Genomic DNA, 27566 nt, shown 5'->3' with positions numbered 1-27566 from the left:
ACTTTTGAATACAGAACCAAAACTATACATCCCTAGGATAAATGACATTTAATATTATCATAGTAAATAAATCTCTGCTCAATTGTTGAATTCTATTTGTTAATATTTTGTTAAGACTATTGGTCTTGCTCTAGTTTTAATAACAGATTGGGAAATATTTTCTTCTTTTCTATTGCCTTGGACTTACATTAATTCTTTTTAAAATACTTGCTAGATGTTTAGTATTGAGTTCCCACTGAGCTTCCATTTGTGACCTGCAACTCTGAGCAATTCCTCTCTTAGGTCTCAGCCCCACGGAGTTGCCATTTGATTGCCTTGAGAAGACAAGCCGAATGCTCAGTTCTACATACAACTCTGAGAAGGCGGTCGTGAAAACATGGCGCCACCTTGCAGAGAGCTTTGGACTGAAGAGGGATGAGATTGGGGGCATGTCTGATGGCATGCAGCTCTTTGACCGCATCAGCACCGCGGGCTACAGCATCCCAGAGCTGCTCACAAAGCTGGTGCAGATCGAGCGGCTGGATGCTGTGGAATCCTTATGTGCAGACATATTGGAGTGGGCTGGGGTGGTACCACCTGCCTCCCCACCTCCAGCTGCATCCTGAAGAGTTTGCCGTGGACTGTCGTCCCTAGGACTAGCTGGGGATCCAATGAAGCCACTACAGCTGTGAGTGATGCCATCGGACTGCCAAAACTCAAGGCATTTCCTGGTGTATTCCTTAGGCTGTACTCCTTAGGCTGTCCTAAGGAGCTCACTGAGCCCTCAAATGAACCAAACCATGTGGGGATGACACAGGTGGAGAATCTGATCCTGTCATTTAAGGAGGCACTTAGTGAGAGACAGGGAGCATAGTATAGACCATATTACTAAAACATCACATAGGCAAATGAAGGGATGCTAAAAAAAATGTAGCAAAAGCTGTAAGAAGGGTGATGGCATCTCAAGGAGTTGAAAACGGGAGAATCCCAATGAAGAGAATAGCTTGGAGGTTTTAGGAAAACGAAGGACAGACATCCCACTTCCTGCATGGCTTCAGAGCGAGCACAGTTTGTTAGCATGCCCTATGGTTACAGGGGTAACTTGACCTGTGTTTACAGTCACCCACAATGGTACAAGCCTTGCAGTCACTAGTGGAGGAACTCACCGTTGTGTCACTGACACACAAAGCGTGTCCGTCCAGCCTAAAGTGTGGGCAAATTTGGTCTCCAGTACCACTCCTGCGCACAGCACTTACAATGTGTCAGGCTGGTTTTACTTCAAAGGGGTGTGTGTTCTCTCCAGAAAGGGAAATGGCGACTTGCTAAGAATTTAACCATGCCTGACTCCTGGATGAGGCTTGAGCGAGTTCAGACAGCATCCTGAGCCAGTGAGAGATGGCGCAGCCTGAGGTGCAGTGCAGAGGTGGGGCCTGGAGGCCTGGGCCCTGGTGGGGTCATCCAAAGTGGCTGTCCCCTCCCCTAGACTAAACTTCTCTTCTGCAAATGAGAGGTTGTGTCTATAGTCAGGACAGTTGAGGCTCGGTTGAGCAAAAAGGTGAGCGAAAGAAAATGAAGGCAGAAAAGGAGAGGCCCAGGGAGCCTCCATAGGGTAAATACAGTGTGGGTGGCCACACAAAATGGAAGTCAAGGGAAACTCAGAGCCCATTCTGTAAGGGCAAGTGTAGGACAGAGTGCTTACAGAGCTCATAAACAGGCATTGCTCTTGGCAGATTTTCTTATTACACCTGTAACTGGCAGGAAATGGGAAGCCAAGGAAGCTTTCCCGGTAGGGGGTTAATGCCAAGCTGACTGCTGGGCTCCCTCCTGGAGTGCTGACTGTAACGAATGTTTCCTTTCAATAAAGCCTCTGGTGTAGAGGCTGTTGTTGTTGTATTTTTTTTATTATTATTACAAGTCGTATGACTGAACAAAAGCTTTGGAGGGGAGATCAGTTGTGTGTTTAAACCATTGAGCAGTTTTCCCACCACTGAATACAGAACATACTGTGAGAGGGCCATAATTAGGTCCTGAATATTTAATATGATCATTTTCCTGTGTCTGTCTGTGCTGGTTTTTAAGAAGGCATTTACTATATCCTGCAAGTTAAATAGTCTGCTTAATTGTCCTTTTAATTCCTCTTTGAGATTCCTGCAGTGTCCCTTACCCCTGGTCTTCCATAATGAACTTCCCCTTATTTAGACTTGTAAATGTCACCTGTGATGAGTGAGCAGGTTTAGGACAGCAGGCTTGGCTCCTCCAACTGTCATTCTGCTGAAGAATGGGCAGCTGCAGCCAGCAGTGTGGGCTGGCCTCCATTCACCCTATGACTGTTCAAGGCTTGAGCCAGCCAGCATCCCTGTTGTTTAATTGACTCCCAGCTTGCTGCTTTAGGAGAGCTGGTCCCTTGTCATTTACTTTATTTGGCAATTAAGTCCAGGAAGGGTTTGCTTCAGCGAGCTTTGCCGATGATGCCGTAGCAACAAGACCACAGTGGTTCTTACTGACCAATGCTGGAGCTCCAAGCTGCCATTTTTGTCTGGAAACTCATTATTTTTCAGTACTTAAAGGTATTTGGTAAACACCAGAGCTAGGTCTGAAGGCCTTAGCCAGTGAAGTCTTAATTGTGAATATTTTATATAATTCTGTTTATGTAACTTATTATATTTTTATAAGCTCAATAAACATGTTGATAAAAAGGAGACCTATAGAGTGGCACCCTGTGAACTCTTGTGAGTGGGGCGGTATGAGTGGAAGTGAGTGAATGTTACTGGTTGTTGTACTATATATAATGAGACTATGGGGTTGTGGCCATCCATAAACGAGGTACAGAACATGTTAGAGCAGGGAGGTATTCAAACTAACGAGGCAGGCATATATGGGGAACATGTAAAGGCAACATGGGACATTCTTTTCCATGTTGCCACCATCAGTTACAAACAAACTCTGTCACCGTCCCAAATCAGTGTCTTGGAGCACAGTCATTTTTCAGTCTAGCTTTGGGGTCAGGATGGGCCAGTGGGGTCAGCTTGCCAGACTGTGCTCAGGTCTCTGCCTGCTGGACAACCTTGACAAGGGCAGCTCTGCTCCATCCTCCTTCATCCTCTTCCACACACTAGCTGGAGAGCCTGAGCTGCCGTGATGCTCATCATAGCAAGGCCAGAAGAAGCCAAGAGCAGGATGGAGGCCATCTGAAGGCTTGGGCTCAGGACTGGCTCCCTGTCATTTCTGGCTTATCCTATTGGCAAAGCAAATCAATTGTCCAGACCCAGAGACAAGAGTAAGAAAGGAGACTACCCCAGAGCACAAGAAGGGGATGAATAACAAGGAGCGTGGAAAATAAGACTGTGTTAACTGGCTGCCAGCGCTGAACAGCAACAGGTGAGTTGTAGGCAGCCTCTTGGTATCCAGAGAGTTGGAGAATTGCTCAGTGTAAGGTACAAAACTCTCTGGTGTTGGAATGCTCCAAAATATCAGAAATTTTTGTTTCCCTTAATGGCGTTAACTCTTAAAATCCTAGTGTGGAGATAAAAAGGTGAGAATAGGAAGAGATGGTTAAATCTATTTGCCTGGTGGTCACCCTGAAAATATTACATGTCCTATAAACACCTCAAGGTTCTAAGGATGCAGGTTGCTGGTGCCTCTGCGTGCTGGTGCTCCCACGTACTGGTGCTCTCTCGAGCTGGTGCTGCTGTGTGCATCTTGTTGACTGACATATGGCAAGGCTTATCTTTAATTAGGGACCATGTTCCTCTTTTGACAGTAATGGCAAGCTTTTTCTTTATGCCTCAGTTTTTTTCTCTGTACACAGGACACTAGTAATACAGTTCTTTGGAGATTATTGTATGAATTAAGTAATCAATACGAAGCACTTCCTCTGGCATGTAATGTTCAATAAATGTTCACTATAATCAAAGCACTGTTATCTGCTCTTTCAGGCTATGTAAACTAGTAAGTTCATTGCAAAGTTTTCTAAGTAGTATTTGGTTAACAAAGATTATCATAAGACTTGCTATGATCATTACCAGGAGAATTAGTCTTGGTATAGAAGGAAAGAGGAAGTTGGCTGGAACTTACAAATAAGTTGCAGCTCGTTCATAGAAGACTCTGTCTCTAGGCCCTTTGGGCTGAGATCATGGCATCCACTGCATGGTAGTGGCTCCTACTTTGGTCTTTAAATTCATTTTCCAAATACCAGAGGCAGATGCTGTGAACTAATATGACCTCTAAGAACAAACCAAACATTCATTTGCAATTCAAAGTTCAATGTACAACATGAATAAGAGAGTCCTTCAAAGTGGCAGTACACCAAACAAATATAGTTACATATTCCAGAATTCAAGTCTAAGCTGCCATTGGCTTATAAACCTAGAGCTTTGATATCAGGAGGGGCTTGAGACAATCCCTTACAGTGTTGTGTGGCCTTGGGCTGCACAACTGTAGAGATATCATCTTCAGTGGCACTATGTGCCAAATGTATCTTTATCAGTGTGGTTCTTCTTCAGGAAGGGAACTTCACACAATCAAGACATGCCTGTGCCTACACTGGCAGGGTAGCTCATTGGATAGAGATGAGTCTAAGGAGACCTAGTCCTCATATATAAAGTCTGATGATACCTGGAGGAAACACAGTGGCCCAGGGATGAAGGAGGTAGGTGTTGGCTCCACTCCCTCCTTAACTTCAAGGTGACTATGGTCTTGATGTTCCCACCCCATTGTTACTGCTCTGCACTTTTTAAAAAAAAAAAAATTAAATGAGCAAATTCATCAATATAATGGAATGTGGACCAGTTCTGACCCCTGGATAATTGTAGTTGCAGGCATGGCTGTAGGGCCATGTAGTCTTAAGCACTGCAGCTGTGTAGACCTGAAATTGGTATACACAGTGTCAGACCTCACTACCTGGCTACCCTCAGGAAAACTGTGTTCTCAGAAGCCCATACCGCTCCTGGCTCCGACCCTTTTTCAGAGTGCATACCTTAGAGATGTTCGGATCTACAACAGAACAAAGTTAAACTTAACTTCTGCCAAGTGCCCATGAATGAAAGCTCTCAGACTCATCGTGAGTGACCAGATTTGCAGTTTTGCCCCAATCCCCGCTAAGTGGGAAGCCAGCCTCAAATGGTGCCAGTTCACTAACTGATACTCAGTTCCTGCACATGGCACCTTTTGTATGAAGGCCCTAACTAATCAGGATGCTTTATCAAAAAGTTTCTACTGGTGGCCTCTTCTCTTAAGTAACTACTGGATTCCAAGTAAGTGTATAATATTGCACGTTTGTTTATATTCATTTAATAGTTTCAGCCTGCTTTCTCCATGTAGCCAGATGATTGTCATTTTACTATGCTAAAGTTCATATAATATGTTAAGTAGATTATTAAACTTTGGATATGTACAAGTACCAGCACTTTTAACATATATTCCTTATTTGAAATATTAGGACAAGTCATCCAAACCTAGAGGACTAGTTAATAATTATATATACTCCATTACATTTCCATGATAAATGGAACTTATAGGGCCTTATTTTAAGGGAAATGACTAAAAGGTCACAATTAGCACTTATCACTTCTGGATAATATGGTAGATTACTATCTGCTTCTGTACCACCATATGAAAGACAAGAGTTAGAATTTTAAAAAGCAACAGACCCCATTCCTATAAAGAAGAGCTAAAGAGAAATGTGCACAGGTGAGGTTTTGCTCTACAAAGCAGCGGGAAGGCCAGCATCCAGCTGTACCAAGATGCTCCAACCCCTACCAGGCTAAGGACAGCTTGTCACCTCGGCAGGCAGAGAGACAGTCTGTGCCCCTGGCATGCTAACAGGGCTGGGGTGAATACCAAGTGCGTGGAGAAGAGACTGATGTAGAGACAGAGCTGAGATCCACAGCCAGACAAGGTCATACTTCAGCCATCACCCAGACAAGCTACAGGGATCCTGACACGTGCCATGCCAAGTTTGGTGCAATCCCCTGAAGGCTGACCAGGAGGAGGCCTCCAGTGACAGAGGCAAACACAGGTAAGTAGGGGGTGGCTTGTAAACCCCTCAGAGACTCAGTCACAGAAAGCTTCAGATGTGAGCTCCAAAACATCACAGACAAGGTATAATTGAGGGCAAGGGACTGAGACTGGGACATCCGGGCAGAAGGTGGACCTAACTGGCTTGAGTTACTAGAACTGGCAGCCATCATGGCCATCTACAGATGATGAAAAGATAACTGAATGTCAGGGGAACCACATCATCCCAACAAGGAAGCAGTACTAGCGGACAGCATGCTTTCAGTTTCATCTTATTGCATACTGTAATTTTCTGTATAATGCTTGGAAGGTTTTGTATCTCACACAAACAGACTTGTATGATGACTGGCCCGCTCTCTGTACCTGCTCTACAGCATTCCTGCCTCTTCCATCCTTCTAACACTCACGCTTCCCATTTCACCTCTTAAATAGTCATACTTTTATCTCTTGTTGTTTATTTTTGAGACAAGGTCTTATTATGTAGCCATAGCTCGCCTACAACTCAATACTGGAGACCAGGCTGGCTGCAGACTCAGAGACATCTGCCCGCCTCTGCTTCCCAAGTGTTGGGATTAAAGGTGCGCACCACCACACTAGGCTGACTTTACATTTTCTCATCTAGTCAATTAGTAACACGATTTCTTACCCTGCTGGGGACAGACATCAAGCACACAGGCTCCTTCTACCGGAACTGATGTGAATCATGGTGACTCCCCCAGGAATAGTGGAGAGGGACAAAGCGGGAAAAGTACATATCCACCTTATAGCTGGACAAAACAGCATCACACACACACACACACACACAATGGGAAGGGTGGATGGGGAAAGCTTCTCAAACACAAAGAGGAAACTGCCAAAGTGAGCTCAGAGCAACAGTCATGATAATCCTCGCTTAGATTTTAGAGCAAAATAGATGTTGAGGGAGAAGGGACTCTGGCAAGCCCTGCTCTGTGACCCGGCGAAAGGAGGAGGCTGCTGGAACGGAGTGAGGCTACACTAAATCTATCACTGTCTTACAGAACATAAGCAGCACAGCCAGACAGGACCAGGTTCAGACCTCTGGTGTGGACAGGGTTCAGAACCACAGGCTGCAGGAGGTGCTATAGCTCCTTAAGGAGCGAAGTGAGCAGAAAGAAGGCCTGTGCAGAGACTGCTCTCCTCTGAGGACTGTGTCAGTCACCTTTATCATTGCTAAAGTAGCCGACATAGTTTGGCTCAGTGTTTCAAAGGGTTCCACAAATAGCTGCTTATGTGCCATGAGCAGAGCGTCATAAGCCAGGAATGTAGTAGGGCAGAAGCCGCTGTCCTTATGGTAGACTAGAAACATCATGAGTCAGAGACAGAGGCCAGGGATAACTTTAAGGACAGCTGACCTCTCTTGGTGACCTACTTCCCCAGGCTGGACCCCAGCTTCTAAAGCTCTGCCACCTCCCAAAATGATACTACCCGTTGAAAACCAATCACCAGGGAACAATTCTTACTCAAACCACAGCAGAGATGCCGGTGAAGGGACTCAGCTACTGAACCAGATCCAATTTTGCCTTAGTATGCCAATCACTAAAAGCAGTTTCACAAGAGAGAAAGTTTATTGTTAAGACATTCAAGTGTGAGACCAAAGTCTCAAGTCTGAGGAGAAGGGATATTTTTGGTTGAGGCGCGAGGGAAAATTATTGTAGGTTAACTGAGAGAGGGGTCAGGTTTACAGGGCTGACTTACAGTCAACCCTTCACTTATCTCAAGTCCATAGTGGGAAGCAGGGACTTAAGAAACCCATTGCATTGCTCCTCCTCCACTCTCTTGCTAGGGCTATCACTGGAAAAACCCAAGGGTCCCAGGCCATGTAAAGCAGACATGAAAATGAGCGGTGAGGCTAGACTTAGTGAGAGGTGGACCAACACACTACATGGGTAGCTTGCCCTGAGAAGAATGGCTAATGGAACTTCAGATGCTTTCTTAGCTGGTTCCACTCCTGATGCTACTGTACTACTGAGCTATCTCTTCAGATCCAGGTCACTTGATCTTGAATTTGCTCCAGTACTTAGGCTAGAAGGCCGAGACTTTGAAGAATGTTGCTCTACTCCCAGAATGGTCCTTCGCAGCAGGCCCAGTTCACTGGCAGGACTCAAAATCGTATTTTCTCTGTTATCAGAAGTTACAGGGCCATGACTAGAAGGAACTCGACATGTATACACATAGCCACCTGAAATGTACAGCTTGCCCTAATGGGCTGAGGAAGGATGGCTGACCACTGCAGCTGATAATCTGAGAATTCTTCTGGAAGTCATATGTGCTTTAGCACAGAGTGTACTTTGTCACTACCCACTGAGCACACATAAGCTACTTCGTGAGTGATCTCAGGGCTCTGCTGTATGCGGGGTGAGTGAGCATTACAAGTGCTAATGCTGGCTGTGCTGGCTGTCAGCCCTTCCTACAGGAAAGCAAGATAGTCATATATACAAATGCCCCGGACAGTTGTTTAGACTTCCTGAAGGCAGAAGTTCGCTTTAATTAAGTTGGTAGACAGAACACATCCAAACAAGGAAAACTTCTTGACACACTCCATCCAGTGTTTAGGTCTTTTCTTTTCATAGGTAATGTTTATATGAGAGCCAAAGCCTGTTTGTTTAAAACAAATGAAACACTTTCCGGAGTGACTTTTAAATGATAATCTAAATGTGTTGGCTTGACTCCCCCACAATAAGCTGGCCCTTGATGGTCTTTTGTTCCCACACAGTGGACCTTCAGGAGTCTGGCACTGTGGCCCAAACTGAGGGAAAGACTTCCCTTCCACTTTCCCTGGGAGAGAAACATTCATCAATAAGTCCTATGAACAACGTGGTACCTGAGCACCTCCCAGCCCCTGTCCTCTGGAGAAGTCTGTACTAACAATACTGGAGACCAGCAACTCAGAAAGGAGTATGTGTTCTTCTGATGGATGGGGAGACTGCAGTGGCACCCTGGCTTCTCTTGACAAGCAAGACAGGTTAGGCCCCAAGAACTGAGGACAGTTTGGGGTTCACACTAAAGCTAATGGCCAGGCTGGTTCCCAGCAGAAAAGGTTGAGTACTCAGATGGGTGCCGAGTTCCTTTTTATTACTGTGATTCAATACCATAATCAAGGGAACTTGTAGACAGGAGAGTTAATTTGGAGTTATAGAGTAAGATTCTATAATGATGGAGATGAGCAGAGCATGGCAGCAGGCGAAAAAAACAGGAATCTGAGAGCTCACATTACTGTCCATGTACAGGGAGAGGAGAGGAGAGGAGAGGAGAGGAGAGGAGAGGAGAGGAGAGAGAGAGAGAGAGAGAGAGAGAGAGAGAGAGAGAGAGAGAGAGAGACAGAGACAGAGACAGAGACAGAGAGAGACAGAGACAGAGAGAGACAGAGAGAGACAGAGAGAGACGGGAGGGAAGGGGAGGGGAGGGGAGGGGAGGGGAGGGGAGGAGAGGAGAGGGAGAAAGGGGGGGGGAGAGAACAGGAAGTAAGACAAAGCTACAAACCTCCAAAGCCTGTCCCCTGTGATATACATCCTCCAGCAAGGCTATACCTCCCAAATATTCCATAACAAACCTAAACAGTGCCAACAACTGGGGACCAAGTGTTCAAATATGTGAACTTATGGAAGACATTTCTCATTGAAACCACTGGAGTTGGGATTCACGAAAACCTGTTTATTAGGAGAGGAACAGGCTCTGGGCAAATCATGAGGGATGGGGCATCAGTTGTCAATCTCTGGATTGTCCCTCTTTTCTTAAAGTCAAGGGCCTATCAGGGGCTCAGGGTTCCAGGAAGGCAGCTACTGGTACAACTCTCAGAGGTTGCAAAAGGCAGCTGATTCCAAGCGCAGACACCCAGCATCTGTAGAACCAGACAGAAGACCTCCCCTTCTTCTGTAGTTCCAAATTACAGCTTACCTAGACATGACAGTTCATCTACAGCTTACTTCCCAGGTCTGCCCCCGTGAGACTCTGCTGCCCATTCCTTACCCTTAGCTGCAAACCCCATTCAAATCATGCAGCCCTGGCTACGGTGCCAATGGGTCTTGAGATGCCCCTCTTGCTGTTGAGGCTGGTCTAAATTTTCAATCTTTGTTTTCTTTTGTGAACTCTAACACTTCTGGTGTTAAAATCCAGGAAAGGCTCTCTGGAAGGGTGCCATCCCATATGGCTCCTCTTTGCCAGGTTTCTCTGTCTCCTGTATCGTCTTTTTCCTTTGTCTTTCTGAGAGTCACTCTGCCCTCTGGATAGCAGCAGATACAATACTCAGAGACTTCACCCCATCTGGAGCCACGGTTTCCAGCTGCCTCACTCTACCTCAGTGAAGAAAGGGTCTTGCCTCAACTCTTTATTGGCATGGGTGCCAATCTCACATTTTTTCTTATTCTTCAACCTGGACTCTGGCAGGCAAGAGGCCCATCATTGATGTTTTCTCCCAACACTGGCCATTCTCCATGTTGAACACAGAGAAGTAGGTAAGAGCCCAGTGGTGCCCTGGGACTTCATTTCAGACCTAGCGGTAGGGAGGTCTCCCATTCTCCTTCATAATTCCCTTAGGGTCACCTATGACACTCTTGAGAACTTTGTCCCAGTCACATTTCTGACCATGGGTGATGCTTTAAGTATAGAACTATCCCTGGTCCATGTAGGCCCATTTAGGCCTACATAATGGGCAATAGCCCCTTTGTTCCATGCAGTTACTATAGAAATCACTGTAGAGAATACTCAAGAAGATATAAATAAATCTAGCATATGACTCAGCTATACCACTCCTTGACATATGACTAAGGGATTTGACATCATATTCCAGACTTTTGTTCAACCATGTTCACTGTTGCTTTATTCACAATATCTAGGAAACAGAAACAAACTTAATGTCCTACGTACAACCCACAAATGGATAATAAAAATGTGGTAAATATGGAGCACTATTTAGCTGTAAAGAAAAATGAAATCATGAGCTTTGTAGATAGATGGATGGACCCATACAAGATCATATTGAGTGACCAACCCAGATTCAGAAAGACAAACATCACATGTCCTCTCTCATTATAGACTCCTAGCTCCAAATCTTTAAGTGTGAGTACATAGCCTATAGTAACTACAGAAACCAGGAAATTAAAATGAAACCATTACCAGGATAGGGAAATTAGGGAGCAATAGAGAGGAATATCAGGGTACTGGTGATCTGATCAGAGAAACGAGAAGAGGAGAGCAGGGTCTTCAGGGGAGGGAAGGGGGTAAATGCAGAAGATGGGAGGAAAGTAAAAGGGAGCCAACTGGGTATAAGTGACATGACAGGGAGTCACAGAAAGGGAGCAAGGGAGAAAGAGAGAGAAAGACATAAGAAAGAGGGCTTCAGGTAGAATAACATTAAGGATGTCTAAAAAAGCCACAGTAAATCATACTATTAACTGTTTACCAACACACACACACACACACACACACACACACACACACCTGCACTCACACAGGGACAGGAACACAAACACAAAACAAAAACAAAACCAGAAAAGCTCCAACCTACTCATACCTCTATGTATAAATACACACATACAGTTTTAATGATTTCTTTTTTCTCATCTGGGTTGATGATGCTCCCTCCAAGGGCCAAAAACCGGCTAAACAAAAAACCCTCCACACCAGACATAAGGAGCCTTCTTTTGAGTTGTTGGCCAGGGCTGTCCAAGAGACTCCCAAGACATACAACCTCTTGCTGTCGCTCTTGGTTGCACACCCCCTCCCCAGAGGTGTAAGGTAAATCCTGATTGGTGAAGATACCATGTACTTCATAAACAGGGACCAGAGACCCCTGACTTAAAAGCCTATCCCTAAGGATTAGCTTTTATAATATCAGCAGGTGCCATGTAAGTGTCCAAAGGAGAGAAGGAACCAACAGTCCTGCCCAGCTATGACACCCAGGAACTACATCAACAACCAGCATGACACAACAATGCAAATGATGCAGTAGTGGCACGAATACCTTGGCAGTAACCAACAGCTTTCTCCTTGGACTTAAGATCCACTCAGCAAAAGAAAGACCATGTCTGGTAATGGAAACCTAGCTAATTACTCAGTGCTAGTTGAAATTATGGTTACTGGAGGAGAATCTACAACCAATAATTTAAGCCAGCATCCTCCCTAATGACACTCTAAACATTTGTCTTTATATCCATAGATAAGTATAGTCTTCACCCTTCATCAAGGAAGATTCTCTTTGCAACAGTCAGAGACTACTACAGAAACCACAGTTGCCCAAGTCTTTATCACAGACATAAGACCAAGACTTGGCCTCCCTTCTCATCAATCAGACTACCTCCTAAATCTCACAATTTCTGACCATGTTCTTCAACATCAGAAAGAACCTACATATCCCATACCATCTCCAAATTCTCTGGCAAAGTACAACACATGACCTGTGTAGTAAGAATCCCTAGCCAAACTATCCAGACTTGTACTTAGATCAAACTTCTCCCATTGGTCCTTCTAAGGATCCCTTCCACGTAAGCCCTTAAACTTAAATACCATTGAACTTTTATATGGCAGATCCCTCATAACCCTGCGAATGTCAGCTCTTTTCTTTCAACACTTAACCCCATGCCCACTCCACCTTCCTCTTCTCCAGTACCTCCAACAATACCTCTAACAAACAAATCTTCTTGACCTAGGTAGACCAAAAGCCCCAATACCCTCTACCTAACCCAAAACCTCCATCTTAAGACTAGAAAATCAGTATATCTCAATGTTCCACACATCAGATACCTACAATAAAAATGGAAAGGGCCATTTAAAGTCATACTCACTACCCAGACAGCAGCAAAACCCCAAGGGTGTCTAAACTCAAACTGCCCACACACCTGTATAACTGTATTCTACAATTCCAAATTCTGAATCTCTAGGCTTTCTCCAGTCCAGAGGAAACATCTTTGGTAGCCTCTAATCCTCCAATGATTGATCTTGATCCAATACAACTGGATCTCTGGCTTATACCCTGACCAGTCATAACATCTGACAAACTTCTGGATGCCATTGACATCCTCTAGTTACAGGGCAGCTTCCTCTCCTTCACCCCTGATCAAACAGAGTTTGTCACACTGACTCTTCATTTTCTTTTAGTCACTCTTTCACTCCCCCTCCCTCCTCACTAAACCCTAAAGGGTCAAATAAATCTAGTGGCTAATGGGCCTGCAGACAACACAAATTCAGTGGCTGACATTTGGAGATGGGGTCACAATGCTGGACTCTCACAGACTCTCATACTAACAATAAGCCTGATGCTTTCTATGTTAGCCAAAGCAATTCCCAGAAAATGGATGTGACTAAAAATATCCCCTTAGCTGCCCTCCATCGAGAAAGCTGTTACCTGCTGTTAGAAACCTATTTTTTTTCTCTATTTACCCTTGCATTGCTCACAAGTGCTGGGTCACCTGAGAGACCTTACTCCTCTCCCAGAGCACCTACATCTTCAGACTCATACTTTCCCAAACTATCTAAGTGAAATTATCTCTGACAGCACCACTTTAGTTTGCTATTTGTTAGTTAGTTTGTTTGTGGGCAGGATTTCTCTGTGTAGCCCTGGCTGTCCTGGAATTCACCTTATAGACCTGACTAACATCTAATTTAAATATATACATGTCAGGTCCAAAGGTTACCCCACCCTACTCCCCAAAAAGGGCAGGCCCACTGATTTGGTTCAAAGTTGAGTTTAGGCCCAACTTGAACTAGACTATAGAAGGATTTCAAAGTCCATGCTGGCCTCCAGACTCTTATGTTCTCTATTCACAACACTCTTTATATACTTCAAACCCATGCTAGCCTCGTGGCCCTGCTGCCCTCACCCATTACTCCAGCACCATGCTAGCACCAAGGCTGTTCCAGATTCCTATTCTCTTTAGAACAACAAGGTTGTTCTCCTTGCCCTCCCTATTCTCAATATCCTCCCTTCTGGGGTTCTGGTCATATCCTTCTTCTGGGTGCCTCTATTGTGAGTTGTGTTCTCTCTCTCCTCTCTCTCTCTCTCTCTCTCTCTCTCTCTCTCTCTCTCTCTCTCTCTCTCTCACTCAATAAAACCCTCCCCCAACCAAGGAGCCATTTCACTCATTTATTTTAAATAAAAAGTGCAGTGGATTGGTTTTAAATCCAGAAACATAGAGATTTCTGGACTGGTCTAGAGGACTCGAAAAAATGAATCATGATCTATCTATCGAGTTTCTACAGCATAAAAAACTAGCCTCCTCCCATGGTGCCTGCTTTAAGGACCTCACTAAGCCCAGGTAACCCTAGCTTATCAGGCCCCCTTATGTGTCCACAGGCCTTGCTTCCCTTCATCCCTCCTGTCAGTTTCCTGCTGTGTCAAAGCAACCTCATCTTTACTATATTTCCTCCCAAAAGGAACAGTAAGACTCCCCATAACACAAAGTTCTTACTGGTCTTCCGACCTTCAGTTTGAATCTATCAAAAGTTCCCAATATCACTGAAGGCAAGAGAAGAGACCCAGTTTCCCAGGGCTAGTTAAGTCTTCCCCCAAACCCAAATCCCCAAACCATTCACATCATATCCCACTCCCAGTTGTTGGTTCCTAACACCTCCACACCTTATCAGCTTTCCTTCACACTAGTACCTTTCACCTAATTCAGGAAACCCCACACAATTAACTAACCTCACCTAATCAGGTTACAAGCGGTCACCACCTTGTCCCTAGGGCACTCCTTTTCCTTATGGCACAACTGGAAAGTTAAACTGTGCCCAGTAACCTGTTTCAACCTTATCCTGTTAGCTCTCCCACAGCACAGGGCTGCCTTGGATCTGCCTGGTAACTGGACAGGGGTTTGTATACCCTGGCCTGCTCTTGCCTACCATATCTCACATCTCTCCAGACAGTCCACTCCCCATGCTTGCCCCTCTACTTCAATAAAAAACAAAACCAGTTATCTGATTCAACCCCTTACTAACAACTCTCGGCATCCTCTGTAGGCTTGGAACTGGGTGGCAGGCCTAAGAATCTTTACTTCAGTTAACTTCTGGCTCTCCAGCCCTGAGAAAGCCTTGAGAAAATTTCTGATCAGCCTGACACCCTTCAGAATCTACTTGGTTCTTTGGCTATTGAGAAGTGACAAAGCTACAGAGAGCAGACCTCCCGCCTATAGTCCGCAGAGGGATGGGAAATCACCTATAGGAATAATACTGCTTCTGCACCAACAAATCAGAACTAGTTTAGGGCCCAAAGACTTAGAAACCAGGCACAAAAATCTCAACAAGTTTCACTCCAGACAGGCCCTCCACTCCCTCCTATCCAGGCCCCTCCCCTTCCTCCAGATAGTACATGTTTACCTTGTTTAAACTCTATACGGAGATTCTGCCTGGAGTGCTTTCTGCTATCATCCAGTCTACCACCCTAGACAAGATAAAGTCAATGCTCCTCTCAGCTATATAGATAGAGATACAAACACACGTATACACATATACACATATATACATATATCTTAGTTAGGGTTTTATTGATGTGAAGAGACACTAAGACCAAGGCAACTCTTATATATAAAAGACAAACTTTCATTGGGGCTGGCACACTGTTTCAGGGGTTTAGTGCATTATCAGGTGAGAAACATGGCAGCATCCATATATATGTGGGGCACTATTTTTTTTTTTTTTTTGGATGTAACTACTCCCTGATCAGGGGGAGGGGGGATTTTTATTTTGGGATTCTTGGCTCTGGAGTGACTCTGATCTTTGGAAAAAGGGAAATTTCCGCCTCTCCTTAAAACCAAAGGCCCTAAACTGTGTTCAAAGTTCCAGGAAGCCAGCTATTTGTATAATTCTCAAAGATTGAAAAAGAAAAGCAGCTGACTCCAACCCCAGTGGCTGCAGAAACAGAGAGCAGACCTTTGTCCTCCTGTAGTTAAAATGCAAACTTAACTAGAAAGAAAAAAACCAAACAGCTTATTTCCCCCATGTTGTCCCCAATGAAACCCTGTCCTTCCCTTCCCTTACCCTCAACTATAAAAACCCCACCCCCATCATGTGCTATGCATGCTTACATTATAATCACAGTGCTTCATGGGCTTGGGATACCCCTTGTAGGCTAAATAGGTCTGCCTCTTGCTAGTGAGGTCGATCTGAATTTTCATTGTTTCCTTTCTCAGTTTCAGTTCTTACAGAGATAGACCAGGTAGGGCTTGGACCTGAGCAAACAGTGGGAAAATTAAAAGTCTGATGTCCTTTGAGGTTTGCCAAGTCCAGTAGGAAGTTCAGGTTGGCCTCCTGCCAGAAGAGAGTGCAGAGTGAGTCCAGAGGGGCCCCACATAACACTATAGCATAGCCAAGCAGACTAGCAGCAGACAGCCCAAATCCTCTCTCTTTACCAGGACCTGGCTCTGCAGAGGCTTTGCATCTGCAGCAAGGGTGACAAGTGACAGAAGGCTACAACAGCTCTGTCTGTAGCCCCAGCTCCTTGACACTAAGGTCCACATTGGCTCACTCTCCTGCCCCACCTGCTTATATCTAATGTGTGTGAAAGCACACGGGTGTAGCTCTGGTGTTATGCTGATGTCTGAAAGAAATGAGAAGTCAGACGCCAGACAATGCTCAAAACACACTGGGCCACTTTGCATGTGATCCTATATTTATCTCACAGGACAAACAGCAACAGCAACCACAGATATTCCTCTGGTTCGGCCTCCTCTCAACCAGTTCCTATAGACTGATCCAGAAGTGCTTTTAGACTTTTGTGTAAACAGCTATAAACCTTAAGACATAAAGTATTGCTTTTTAAGTCTTAAATAAGTTAACTCCTTTGATGTTTACATTTCTACTGGAACTGACCAGTCTAACTAGAATTATGTAAGAAAAACAAATCTTTAAGTAGGCTTTGGATTCCATAACAGAAGGTTTCTGTTAATGTTTCAATTTTAAGACAGGAAAAGTTATAGCAATGGGTTTCAACTAACTTGGAAATTATTCAGATTTTTAAAAGAAATTATGTGTTTGAGTGTTTTCTCTGTGTAGGAGAAGCTAAGGTAGGAAGAGTAAGGAAAGGAAGAGGAGGAGAAGGAAGAGGAGGAGCTAAGGGAGAGATGGAGGAGGAGAGAAGACATGGAGGCTGATATTCACTTGTCTGTAGCAGTCAAAGGTAGTTGGTATATCTAGGTTGGGTATTGGGTTATACCTCTGATTGTATGGTCATCTTGTTATTGATCATTACTAAATACATAAGCCTTTGGATAATCTAAGCATTAGAGTCTTATCTGTATTGAGCCTGCATGGTTGGTGGGATGGTCTGGGCACTGCCCAGCCTTGCAGAGACAGTGTGGAAGACTGGCAGAGCCATCTCCCACACTGGTGTCTCGTGGGTGGCGGGGCTGGCCGTTTCTAGCTGCAGTGCACACGTGGCAGGCTGCTGCAGCTTAGAGAGTTGGCTTGACTGGCGGCCGCTTTTTAAAATAATTACTACAACATCTCTGCATGTATGTCTATATACCACATGCATGTCTGGTGCCTGGAGAATCAAGAAGAGGACAGTGGATGCCCTGGGACTGTGGTTACAGACTGCTGTGAACCACATGTGAATGCTGAGAATTGAACCACGTTTCTCTGTAAGAGCAGCCAGTGTTCTCTTAACTAGGCAGCCATCTTTCCAGCCCCACCAATTCAGATATTTTTAATAAATAAATTATTACTTAATTTTAAGGTTTTGAGTTATCGAGATTTTTTTTAAAGCTAATTTTTAGGGAGAGACACATTTATTCAACATCATTATTCTGAATTATCAGTCTGCCATTTGAAATTAATGCTACACTAAGCTTTTGTCAGAGATGCAATGATTATTGCAATAGGAGGCAGAACACACAACTTGCCAAAGTGTCAAGGATAAGGATAAGGGATGGAGTGTTCTACCCTGTATGGACATCTGCACCATGAAGAAAGTCAGGGAACATTACAGAAGAGGGTGAGGGAAGGCTCTAAGCCCACACTTTTAACTTCTGAGCGAATTCTAAGATGCTTCTGCTCCTGCTCCTGCTCCTTCCTTCTCCTTCTCCTCCTTCAACTTCTCCTTCTTCTTCCTTTTCTTTTTCTTTAATAATTAATGGCATTGGAATTTTGATGATTATATTGAATCTGTAGACTGCTTCTATTAAGATAGTTACCTTTACAACAGTGAACTTTCTAATCCATGAGGAGGTCTTTCCATCTTCTAGTGCCTTCCTCCATTTCTTTCTTCATTATAGAAGTCTTTCATTTCCTTGGTTAGAAGAATATATGCTTTTCATGACAATTGTGAGATTCTACTCCTGATTCTTCCTTGAAATGTTATTGGTATACGATATAGCCACTGGTTTTGTGTGCTGATTTTGCATCCTGCTTCTTTGCTGAAAGTGTTTATCAGTCTAAGAGTTTTCTGATAGAGTCTTTAGGTTCTCTTTTATATACAACAAATCATAGAATCTATAAATTAGGAAACTTTAATGCCTTCTTTTTTTATTTGTATTCCTTTTATTTACACCTTGTTCTACTGATCTGGCTGAGACTCCTAGTACTGTACTGAACAAGAATGGAGAAAGATGGCACACATATCATATTCCTAGTTTGATTGGAAATGCTTTGATTTTTCATCTCATCTATTATAATTTTATCTATAAATGTGCCACATATAACCTTCATTATAGTGAGAAATGTTCCTTTTATTCCTGCTTTCTTCAGGACTTTTATCCTGAAGGTCTGTTGGATTTTGTCAAAAGCCCTTTTTGCACCTACTGAGATGATCTTGTGAGTTTTGTTTTGAGCCCATTTATGTAATATTTCCCATTATTGCATGTTCATTTATGCATATTGAACTGTTTCTGTATCTCTGGAATGAAGCCAACTTGATCATGATGAATGAACTTTTTCATGTGTTCTTGAATCTCCTGACTGAGAAGATAAACCACCTTATTTTTCTTAATAAAATAAGAAAGCTGATGCAAGACATGAAAGAGGAATTTTAAAAAGACTCAGAAATTCTGAAGAAAAAAAATAATCTGGACTGTTGGAAATGACAAACATACTAATTCATGGAAGAAGCTCTGTGGAGAGTCTTAGAAACAGAATGGACCAAGTAGAAGACAGACTATCTGAGCCTGAAGATAAAGTACACAACTGAAATAATTAGGCAAGGACAAAGATAAAAATCAGAAGATGTCAGTGGGACATCTAAGATATATGTGACACTCTGCAAAGATCAAACCTATGGGTAGGAGGCATAGAATGGGAATCTAGTTCTAAAGGCATAGAAAACATTAAGGAAAAAAAGACAGTTTTCTAAAGTTAGGGAAAGAGATGCTTTCCCAGACTATACTGGTTAGTAGGCAAGTGTGTGGGGCATTTTCTTGAGTGATGTTGGGGGTCCAGCCCACTATGGGTGGAGTAACTCCTGGACAGGCATTCCAGGGTTGTATAAAAAAGCAAGATGAGTGAGCCATGGAGAGCAAGGCAGCAAGCAGCATTCCTCCATGGTCTCTGCTTCAGCTCCTGCCTCCAGGTTCCTGCTTCAGTCCCAGCCTTAACTGTCCTCAGGCTGTAATGTGCAAGTGTGAGTAAAAGTCCTTTTTCCCCAAGTAGCTTTTGGTCAGTGTGCTAGCACAGCAATAGAAACCTAAGTAGGACAGATACCAAGAGATGTTCCAAATACATGGACCTAAGAGGTAAGTGCCAGGGTTTTAATGTCTGACAAAACAGGCTCAACCCAGTGATAAAGGATAAAGATGGTTGCTTCATGTTGTTTAAGAGAACATCAAGAGGTCATAATGACTGTTAATACGTATGCACCCAATTTCATAAAACAATACTGTATAAACCATATACACTCTTAGGCTCGAGTGATCACTCAGCACAGTACCTGCCCAACAACCACAATGCAAGTAAAGGTAAGAGGAAAGTAGAATGAACAAATACAAGAGAAGTACTCACCTGGTGTCGTGGTGCACACCTTTAGTCCAGCACTTGGGAGGCAGAGGTTGAAGGCTGTGAGTTCCAGGACACCTAGCACTACATAAAAACCCTGTCTTTTTTTTTTTTTTTTTTTTTTTAATGTTATCAAAAGAAGGGATTCTACTATATTAATGGAAAAATGATAACATAGTTTATTTCCACATAAGGACAAATTATATTCCAAATAACCACATAATTTCAAGAAAGACTTTTCCTAAAATATATATATTTTTTTTTTACAAAGTGTAACCCTGTTGCTTTGAATTCTGACCCTGATGCCTTGAATTCTGGAAAAGCCACCTTGTACATTAGTATTACCTTAAACTAAAATATTCTAAAACATCCATACCATGTATGGGTCTCATTTACATAGCTGAAAAATCTTTCTAGATATCTTTCATGATAAATGATGCTGTTGATAATTTTACTCTGTAGAGTAATTTAGTGATTTTTCCACTTTTACAAATAAAGAACACATATACATACATATACCAAACACACACACACACACACACACACACACACACGCACTTTTCTAATGGCTTGTACCGGCGACCAGGGAGTTACATTTTGTCAAACCCAGATTGAACAGAGTTGAATTGAGATTAATACAGAGAAAGGCGTGCTCTGGATGTGTTGTCCTTTGTAGTTCCTGAAGCATTAGGTGAATGGTAAAAACTTCAAAAAGCTTCTTGTTACTCCTGTAAAAGAATGGGCATATTACTTAATTACTTATAAACTTGAGAGAACTTATGCAAATGTGAGAAAATAGCACTTGCTTCTTAAAACAAAGGAGAAAATGGTTGGCTATAGGATTAAGATGCTAAGAAAACTAGGTTTTATGAGCCAAGCCCAGAGTGAAAAAAACATTAAAGGCAAAAAAGAATATAGTTTATATTCTGAAAACTGTTCCCTACTCACTAACAGAAGAACTCCTAGGAACAAGGAAGCCCTGTTTCCCACAGTCAGACAAACCCAACAGTTACCTCAAGGGTCTAAAATGGCAGTGTACTACTCATTCCTCTCACAGACATTCAAGCTTAGTGCAGTGGTGCGCACCTTTAACCCCAGCACTCTGAGGCAGAGGTAGGCAGATTTGAGTTCCAGGACAGCCTGGTCTACACACCAAGTTCTAAGATAGTCAGAGCTACATAGAGATCTTTTGTCTTACATAATAAAAGAAGAAAAAAGAGGAGGAGAAACAAAGAAGACAGAAGAAGAAGGAGGAGGAAGAAGAGGAAGAAGAAGACAAGGAGCAGGAAGAGAGAAGAGGAGAAGGCATTTGGTAATTTCATTTTAGTTAGAATCCTATCTTAAATATAAACAGAACTACACCATATTTTATTTTCTTATCTGAGTGTATCTGCCTCTTGAGAGAAATTATCAAAAAGCCCAGCATTACATGAGGTAGAGACAGGTGGTTTCCCAGAGCTCACTGGTCATGTAGCCTAGCTAATCAGTAAGCTCCAAGTTCAGTGAGAGACCGTGTCTCAAAAAAAAAGAGGAAGACACTTAATATCAACCTTGAGCTTCCACATGTACACACACACACACACACACACATATACATATACACACACAGATATACATACATAGAGACATACACACACATACATATATACACACACACACACAAGAGACATACAGACACACAGACATACACATACACAGAGACAGACACACAGACATGCACCAAAATGCAAATTTACTATCACTTTGATTTTCTCATCTGTCTTATATAAAATACCAGTGTGCAGTGACTTGTTCTGATGTTATCACTTGATTGATAAACTTGTTCTTAGTGGAAGAGTCATGCAGTTAGTCCTGGGTTACCATTACCATAAAAACCAAAAGCAACCCCCAATATATAAATAGTTTCCTTCTCAACATCTTAGGTAAGAAACCCTTTTTCTTGGATTTGCATGCTGTCTCTGATATTTAAAGTTTTCTTAGATGAACTGAACCAATTGAGAAGCAACTATATATTCAAACACTAATGTCCATTATTAAATCTGTGTGTGTCTTTAAAGTGTGTGTGTATGAGAAATAATGTGTGAGAGAGTGAGCATGTTTGAGTGTGTGTATGGTTATGTAAGTGTGCATAGGTGTGTGTGTGTGTGTGTGTTTTGGTACAGGCATGTGCAGGTGGGTGTATGCGTAAAGGACAAGGGAAGGTGTCTGGCATACTACTATCTACCACTCTCTGATTTATTCCTTAGAAACAAGGTCTCTCACTGAATCTGGAGTTATGCTGGTACCCACCAAGGCCTGGTGCTCCTCCTGTCTCTCTTCCCCTAGTGCACCCACACACAGTGCTGGGCTCAAAGGTGCACACGGCCACACATGGCCTTTTATGTGAGTCCTGAGGGTTGAACTCAAGGTCCTCATACTTATAAAGTACCTGCTTTTACCTGCTGAGCCTTTCTTAGCCCCAAGTATGTGGTCTTTGATATAATTCATATTCATGATTCTTAAATCTTTACATCTATAGATTGGAAATCATAATCAAATTAGAATTAATAATTGAAGTAAAACTAGCTTGAGATTGAGACTGAAAAGGCAGCCCCAATAATGATCAGAATATAATTATCAATTAAAAATGTTACAAAAAAGGACTTCCTTACTTGATTTTGGAAAGCTTCTGTAGGATAATGCTGAGCTTTTCCAGGATGTGAAGATCAAGTTTAGGGGTTCGCAGCAGCACAGAACAAGTGCGAAAAAACAAAGAGTTGCTACAGGCTTCTAGGAAAGGCTGCAGGGACTCTGCAAAACAAGTAGTCATGCGTTACTGTAAGGAGTGTTAAAAGGAAATTACAAAAGCAAAGCCAGAACTAAGTGAGTCATGCATCAACACTGGCTTGGACCGTCATGCTTTCATCCTTAAACTTTAGGAGAAAATTATCATTTGAAAAGCAAAAGCAAACTCTTGTTGGGCATCACACGGAGCCGGTTATTATCTGATACAAAGCATGCTTGAAAGAAAAGGAGAACATGTTTCTTCAATAAACTTCTAACTGGAAGCCCAGTTGAGGTGATTGTAAATAAGAAATTCTGTTAAGTATAAATTATTTTTCTTTAAAGCCCCTATAACAACTCTGTATTAGATAGGAAAGAACATTTTGAGCATAAGAGCTGATGAATGAAAGATTGAAAACCTAAGAATAAAGACTTTAAGGAATCACTGTGGAAAAGCAGGCAGAAACTTGAGGATCAAGGAGTCTGCTGTCTCCTAGAATGTCAGAAGCTACAACTATGAAGTCTCATCAACATGACTGCTTAAACATGAGCTGAACACGGACAACAAAAGTCATACCAACATGGATGGGGGTGGGGGGAAACCCACAAGGCCTTAGGCTTACACAAAGAACCACAGGTAGCTAAGGATGCAGGGGAAGGGGGTCTTCTCCAGGGAAGAGCACAGCTATCTACTGCCTACCCTATACCAAGTGCTCAGCCTTGAGACATAAGCATGCCTGTAACATTCTACAGACTGAGCAGCTTGGATGCATGTATTTAGGCATGTGTGTGTGTGTGTTTATTTATGCACATATGTGTTTAACAACAACTAATGAAAAAAGAGGTGTCAAGTTTGAAAGAAAACAAGGAAGGACATATGGGAGGGTTTGAAGGAGAAAAGGGTCATGATGTAATTATATAATAATCTCAAAACAGAATAAACGAAAACTTGAAAGTTCACATAAAAATAAATTTATCTGAAAAATTAAAATCAAAATAAAAACTAAAATAATCAAAACAAAAAAGAAATTACAAACTTAAAAGAGAGGAAGTGAGAGATGACTTTGCTTATATTTGCCTTAAGTTGAAATCACGAATGAGGTCTTATAAATCAATTAGAAAAGATGTACCTATTTTTTTTAATGAGCACAACTGACCCAACTATAAGAGAACAAAATATACTCAATCTCATTAAGAATAAAGTAATAAGCTGGGTGATGGCGGTGCACGCCTTTAATCCCAGCATTCAGGACGCAAAGGCAGGTGGATATCCAAGTTCAAGGCCAGCCTGGTCTACAGAGTGAGTTTCAGGACAGCTAGAGTTACACAGAGAAACCCTGTCTTGAAACCTCCTGTCTCCCAAGAAAAAAATAAAATAGTAGAAATTTCTCAAATTTGTTACCAAACACCTTAAATGCACATATCCTGTTACTGAGGAACTCTGTCTTGGGGCTGGAGATAATGGCTCGGCAGTTAAGAGCACTGAATGCTCTTCCAGACAACCTGGGTTCAATTCCCAGCAACCACATGGAATCTTCACAACTGTCTATAACTCCAAGATCTGACACTCTCACATAGACATACATACAGGCCAAATGCCAATGCACATAAAATAAAAGTAAATGATTTCAAAGAAAGAAAGAGATAAAGAGACTAAAGAAAGAAAGAAAGAAAGAAAGAAAGAACTACAGAAAGAAAGAAAGGAAGAAAGGAAGGAAGGAAGGAAGAAAAAAAAACTGTGCCTGTAAGAACCATCCAATAAAGATGCATGCAAAGGTTTCAGAAGTCCTACTTCATTCACTGTGTTTATTACAAGATAATGTATGAAAATACTTTGGAAACATGGGTAAGGGCTAGCTAGGAGAGGCTGAAAAACAATACCACCAACAAAAATCACCCAAGGTCAAATTGGACCCTTTAAAGCCGGCCATTTCTGTAGTAAAAAGTCTCCACAAAAGGCTTTTCTAAAAAAAATGAATACAAGTTAAGTTATTTCCCATAAAAGATATAAGCCCACAATAGCTTTGCATTCACCTTGCTTTTTATATGTAGAAACACAACTTGGACGGCTTGTATGTTACTATCTTGAGACAGTATTGATTAAAATACACCATTGAAGCAACAAAATCTAAACTGTAAGGAAAGCCAGGGAAACAGAAATCAGCTGGAGGAAAAAGAAAGGCATCTATGAGAGCCACACCGGTCACTGTCATTGGGCTGAGAGCTCATGGCTGAACAGGACTTAGGCCTTGGGGAAGCCTCCCTACTATTATTATTTTGCTAAACAGACAATAATGTTCAACTGTTTTTGTTTTCCAAAGCAGTGTTTCTTTGCACAGGCCTGGCTGTCCTGGAAGACCAGGCCTGTCTCTGCCTCCTGAGTGCTGGGATTAAAGGCACGCACCACCACTGACCAGCTTACCATACACTTTTATTTGTACTAGATTTTGATAAACACGCAGACCCACAACTGGCCAAAGTACAGAAAATTCAAATGCTTGGCCCTAAGTGGAACACATACACTGTAGTCCTCCTCTCGAGGGTCAGGGATCACTGAGGAAGCGAAGGCAATAGTGAAGTGCTATAAGCAGTGGATGATACAAGGAAACAGTGTCCTCTGGACACAGCAGGGTGGCTGCACATATAACTCGTGGCATTTGTGACAGCACGCACAAGACCTGCACAAGCCCGAACTGGACCAAATCTCAACATGAAGTGGGGAGTTAGGTATAAAACCCCACCCCACCCATGAGCGATCAGCAACTGTTAGCTGCTGAGAGCGAGTAGTCAGTCTCCTCTAAGAGGGTAGCCCCAGCTAAGCCACACAAGCGCCAGGGGAGGTGCACACATCCAAGAACAGCTGGGCAGCACCAACTGGTCTTGGTGGGAGGAGAACAAGCAAACAGGTGGACAGGAGAGAGAGTAGATCTGAGAAGAGCTGGGGAAGGGAATGTGTATGATCAACACAAAACACACTGTACTAGTAAAAATAAAAGAAAAATAAAACCTGAAAGTTCTAGATAAAAACACAGGGAATTCTGTTCAAGACACTAAGGTGGGCAATAACTTTCTGGACACAACTTCAAGAGTACAAAACTAGCCCTCAAAATCAGCAGATGGGGCTATATGACAATAAGCTTCTGCACAGCAGAGGAAGCCATCAGCAGAGCCCACAGACAGCCCAGAGAACGGGAGAGAACCTTTCCAGCTACACTTCAGACATGGGGCAAACAACCAGAATTTACAGAGAACTGCAGAAAATAGATATCTAGGAAGAAAAACTGCAAATCAATAAGCAGGGTAATGAATTACAGCAAGTGAGAAAGAAAGGAAGGAAAGAAGGGAGGGAGGAAGGGAGAGGGGGAAGGAAGGAGGCAGACAGAAAGACAAATGGCCAATAAGCATTTTATTTATTTTTTATTTTTTTATTATTTATTTATTTATTTATTTATTTATTTATTTATTTATTTATTGGTTTTTCGAGACAGGGTTTCTCTGTGTAGTCCTGGCTGTCCTGGAACTCACTCTGTAGACCAGGCTGGCCTCGAACTCAGAAATCCGCCTGCCTCTGCCTCCCAAGTGCTGGGATGAAAGGCGTGCCAATAAGCATTTTAAAATGTTCAATATCCCTAGTCATCAGGGAAATGCTTCTAGGTCACGCCTCAGCCCAGTTAGAGTGGCTGTCATCAAGAAAGTTGACAAATATTTGAGGATGCAGAGAAAGAAGAACTGCTGGGGGGAGTCCACACGGCCATGATGGGAATCAGCCTGGCGGAGCCTCAGAAAACTGGAAACAGACTTGCCATATGCTGCAGTTACTGTCCTCCTGGGCATATGCACACAGAACTCCTCGTGCTACAGTGGAGAGATCTGCATGCCATGTCCAGTGCTGCCATACTCAATACAGCAGGGAAACGCAAGCAACTTAGGTGCTCTTCAAAAAGTGAATGAGTAATAAAAATTTAAACATATATAAAACAGAGTACTATTCAGCTCTAACGAAAAACAAAATTACAAAACTTGCAGGAAAATGGATGAACTTATACTGCATAATATTAAGCAATTTCACCTAATCTCAGGGGGGAAAAATTAATCAATCAAATATTCTCCTTCATATGTGGATCCTAGCCCACAGAGTTATATGTGTACAATGCATATATAAAAAACAAATATACACGTGAATATAGCATTCAGAAAGAGGAACAAGAAGGACAATGAGACAGAGAAATGCACACTAGTGAGTTCCCATATATATTCTATGCACTTAAGTCCTTTGAATACTCTCTCAAGGCATAACACATTTTCTGTGCACAGTGCATGCTTCACTGAGCCTTGGCCACTTTGTGATTCCAAGAGGGGCTGTTACCTGACTGGGAGATATAAATTTTAAATTATGATTTTTGCTATTTAAATATTCCTGTAGGATGTACTTCTTTGTAAATATGCCTCAATTTAGTGTATTTTATTTTTTGAATATGAATTTTAGCTATCCAGTTAACACAGAATGAAGTAGGAAATGTGTACAAAGTCACCATAATTTTGAAATTCCTGAGAATTCCTGAGATACTGATTTATTGTCCCTGAATCTCAAAGCGCAACATGCCAGAGATTTGAAAATACTGGGAAGCCACTGTGGAAATCAGTATGGAGATCCCCAAAAAAACTAAATCTAGCACCGCCCTATCAGCAATCTGCACTACGAAGTCAGCACACCACAGAGCTTGGTGCGTCCGCATTTACAGCTGCATCGTTCACAACAGCTGGGAAGCGGACGGACCATTCGATGTCCATCAACAAGTGAGGTAATAAAGAAAACATGGCACATACACATTCCCGAGGGAATTCTATATGGCATAAAGAAAAACAAGATCATGACA

The 27566-nt window shown here is 42.7% G+C and overlaps 2 protein-coding genes across 2 annotated transcripts in view; one reads left to right on the top strand and one right to left on the bottom strand.

Annotated features, from left to right (window-relative positions):
• Nucleotides 1-2672, top strand: part of Edar (ectodysplasin A receptor) — a 75555-nt gene extending 72883 nt beyond the window's left edge. Inside the window, exon 12 of the mRNA XM_034524577.2 lies at nt 283-2672. Coding sequence (XP_034380468.1) covers nt 283-605 — 323 coding nt within the window. The 3' untranslated portion in view covers nt 606-2672. The remainder of the gene's footprint in view (nt 1-282) is intronic.
• Nucleotides 2673-20081: 17409 nt separating this feature from the next.
• The window catches only part of Ccdc138 (coiled-coil domain containing 138), a 64007-nt gene continuing 56522 nt past the window's right edge, over nt 20082-27566 (bottom strand). The window contains exons 15-16 of the mRNA XM_034524504.2: nt 22578-22716; nt 20082-20654 (exon numbers count right to left, since the gene is read on the bottom strand). Coding sequence (XP_034380395.1) covers nt 20489-20654; nt 22578-22716 — 305 coding nt within the window. The 3' untranslated portion in view covers nt 20082-20488. The remainder of the gene's footprint in view (nt 20655-22577; nt 22717-27566) is intronic.

This window comes from Arvicanthis niloticus, chromosome 20, assembly GCF_011762505.2.
Source record: "Arvicanthis niloticus isolate mArvNil1 chromosome 20, mArvNil1.pat.X, whole genome shotgun sequence".
Classification (NCBI taxonomy): domain Eukaryota; kingdom Metazoa; phylum Chordata; class Mammalia; order Rodentia; family Muridae; genus Arvicanthis; species Arvicanthis niloticus.
This window is presented reverse-complemented; position numbering and strand designations above follow the sequence as displayed.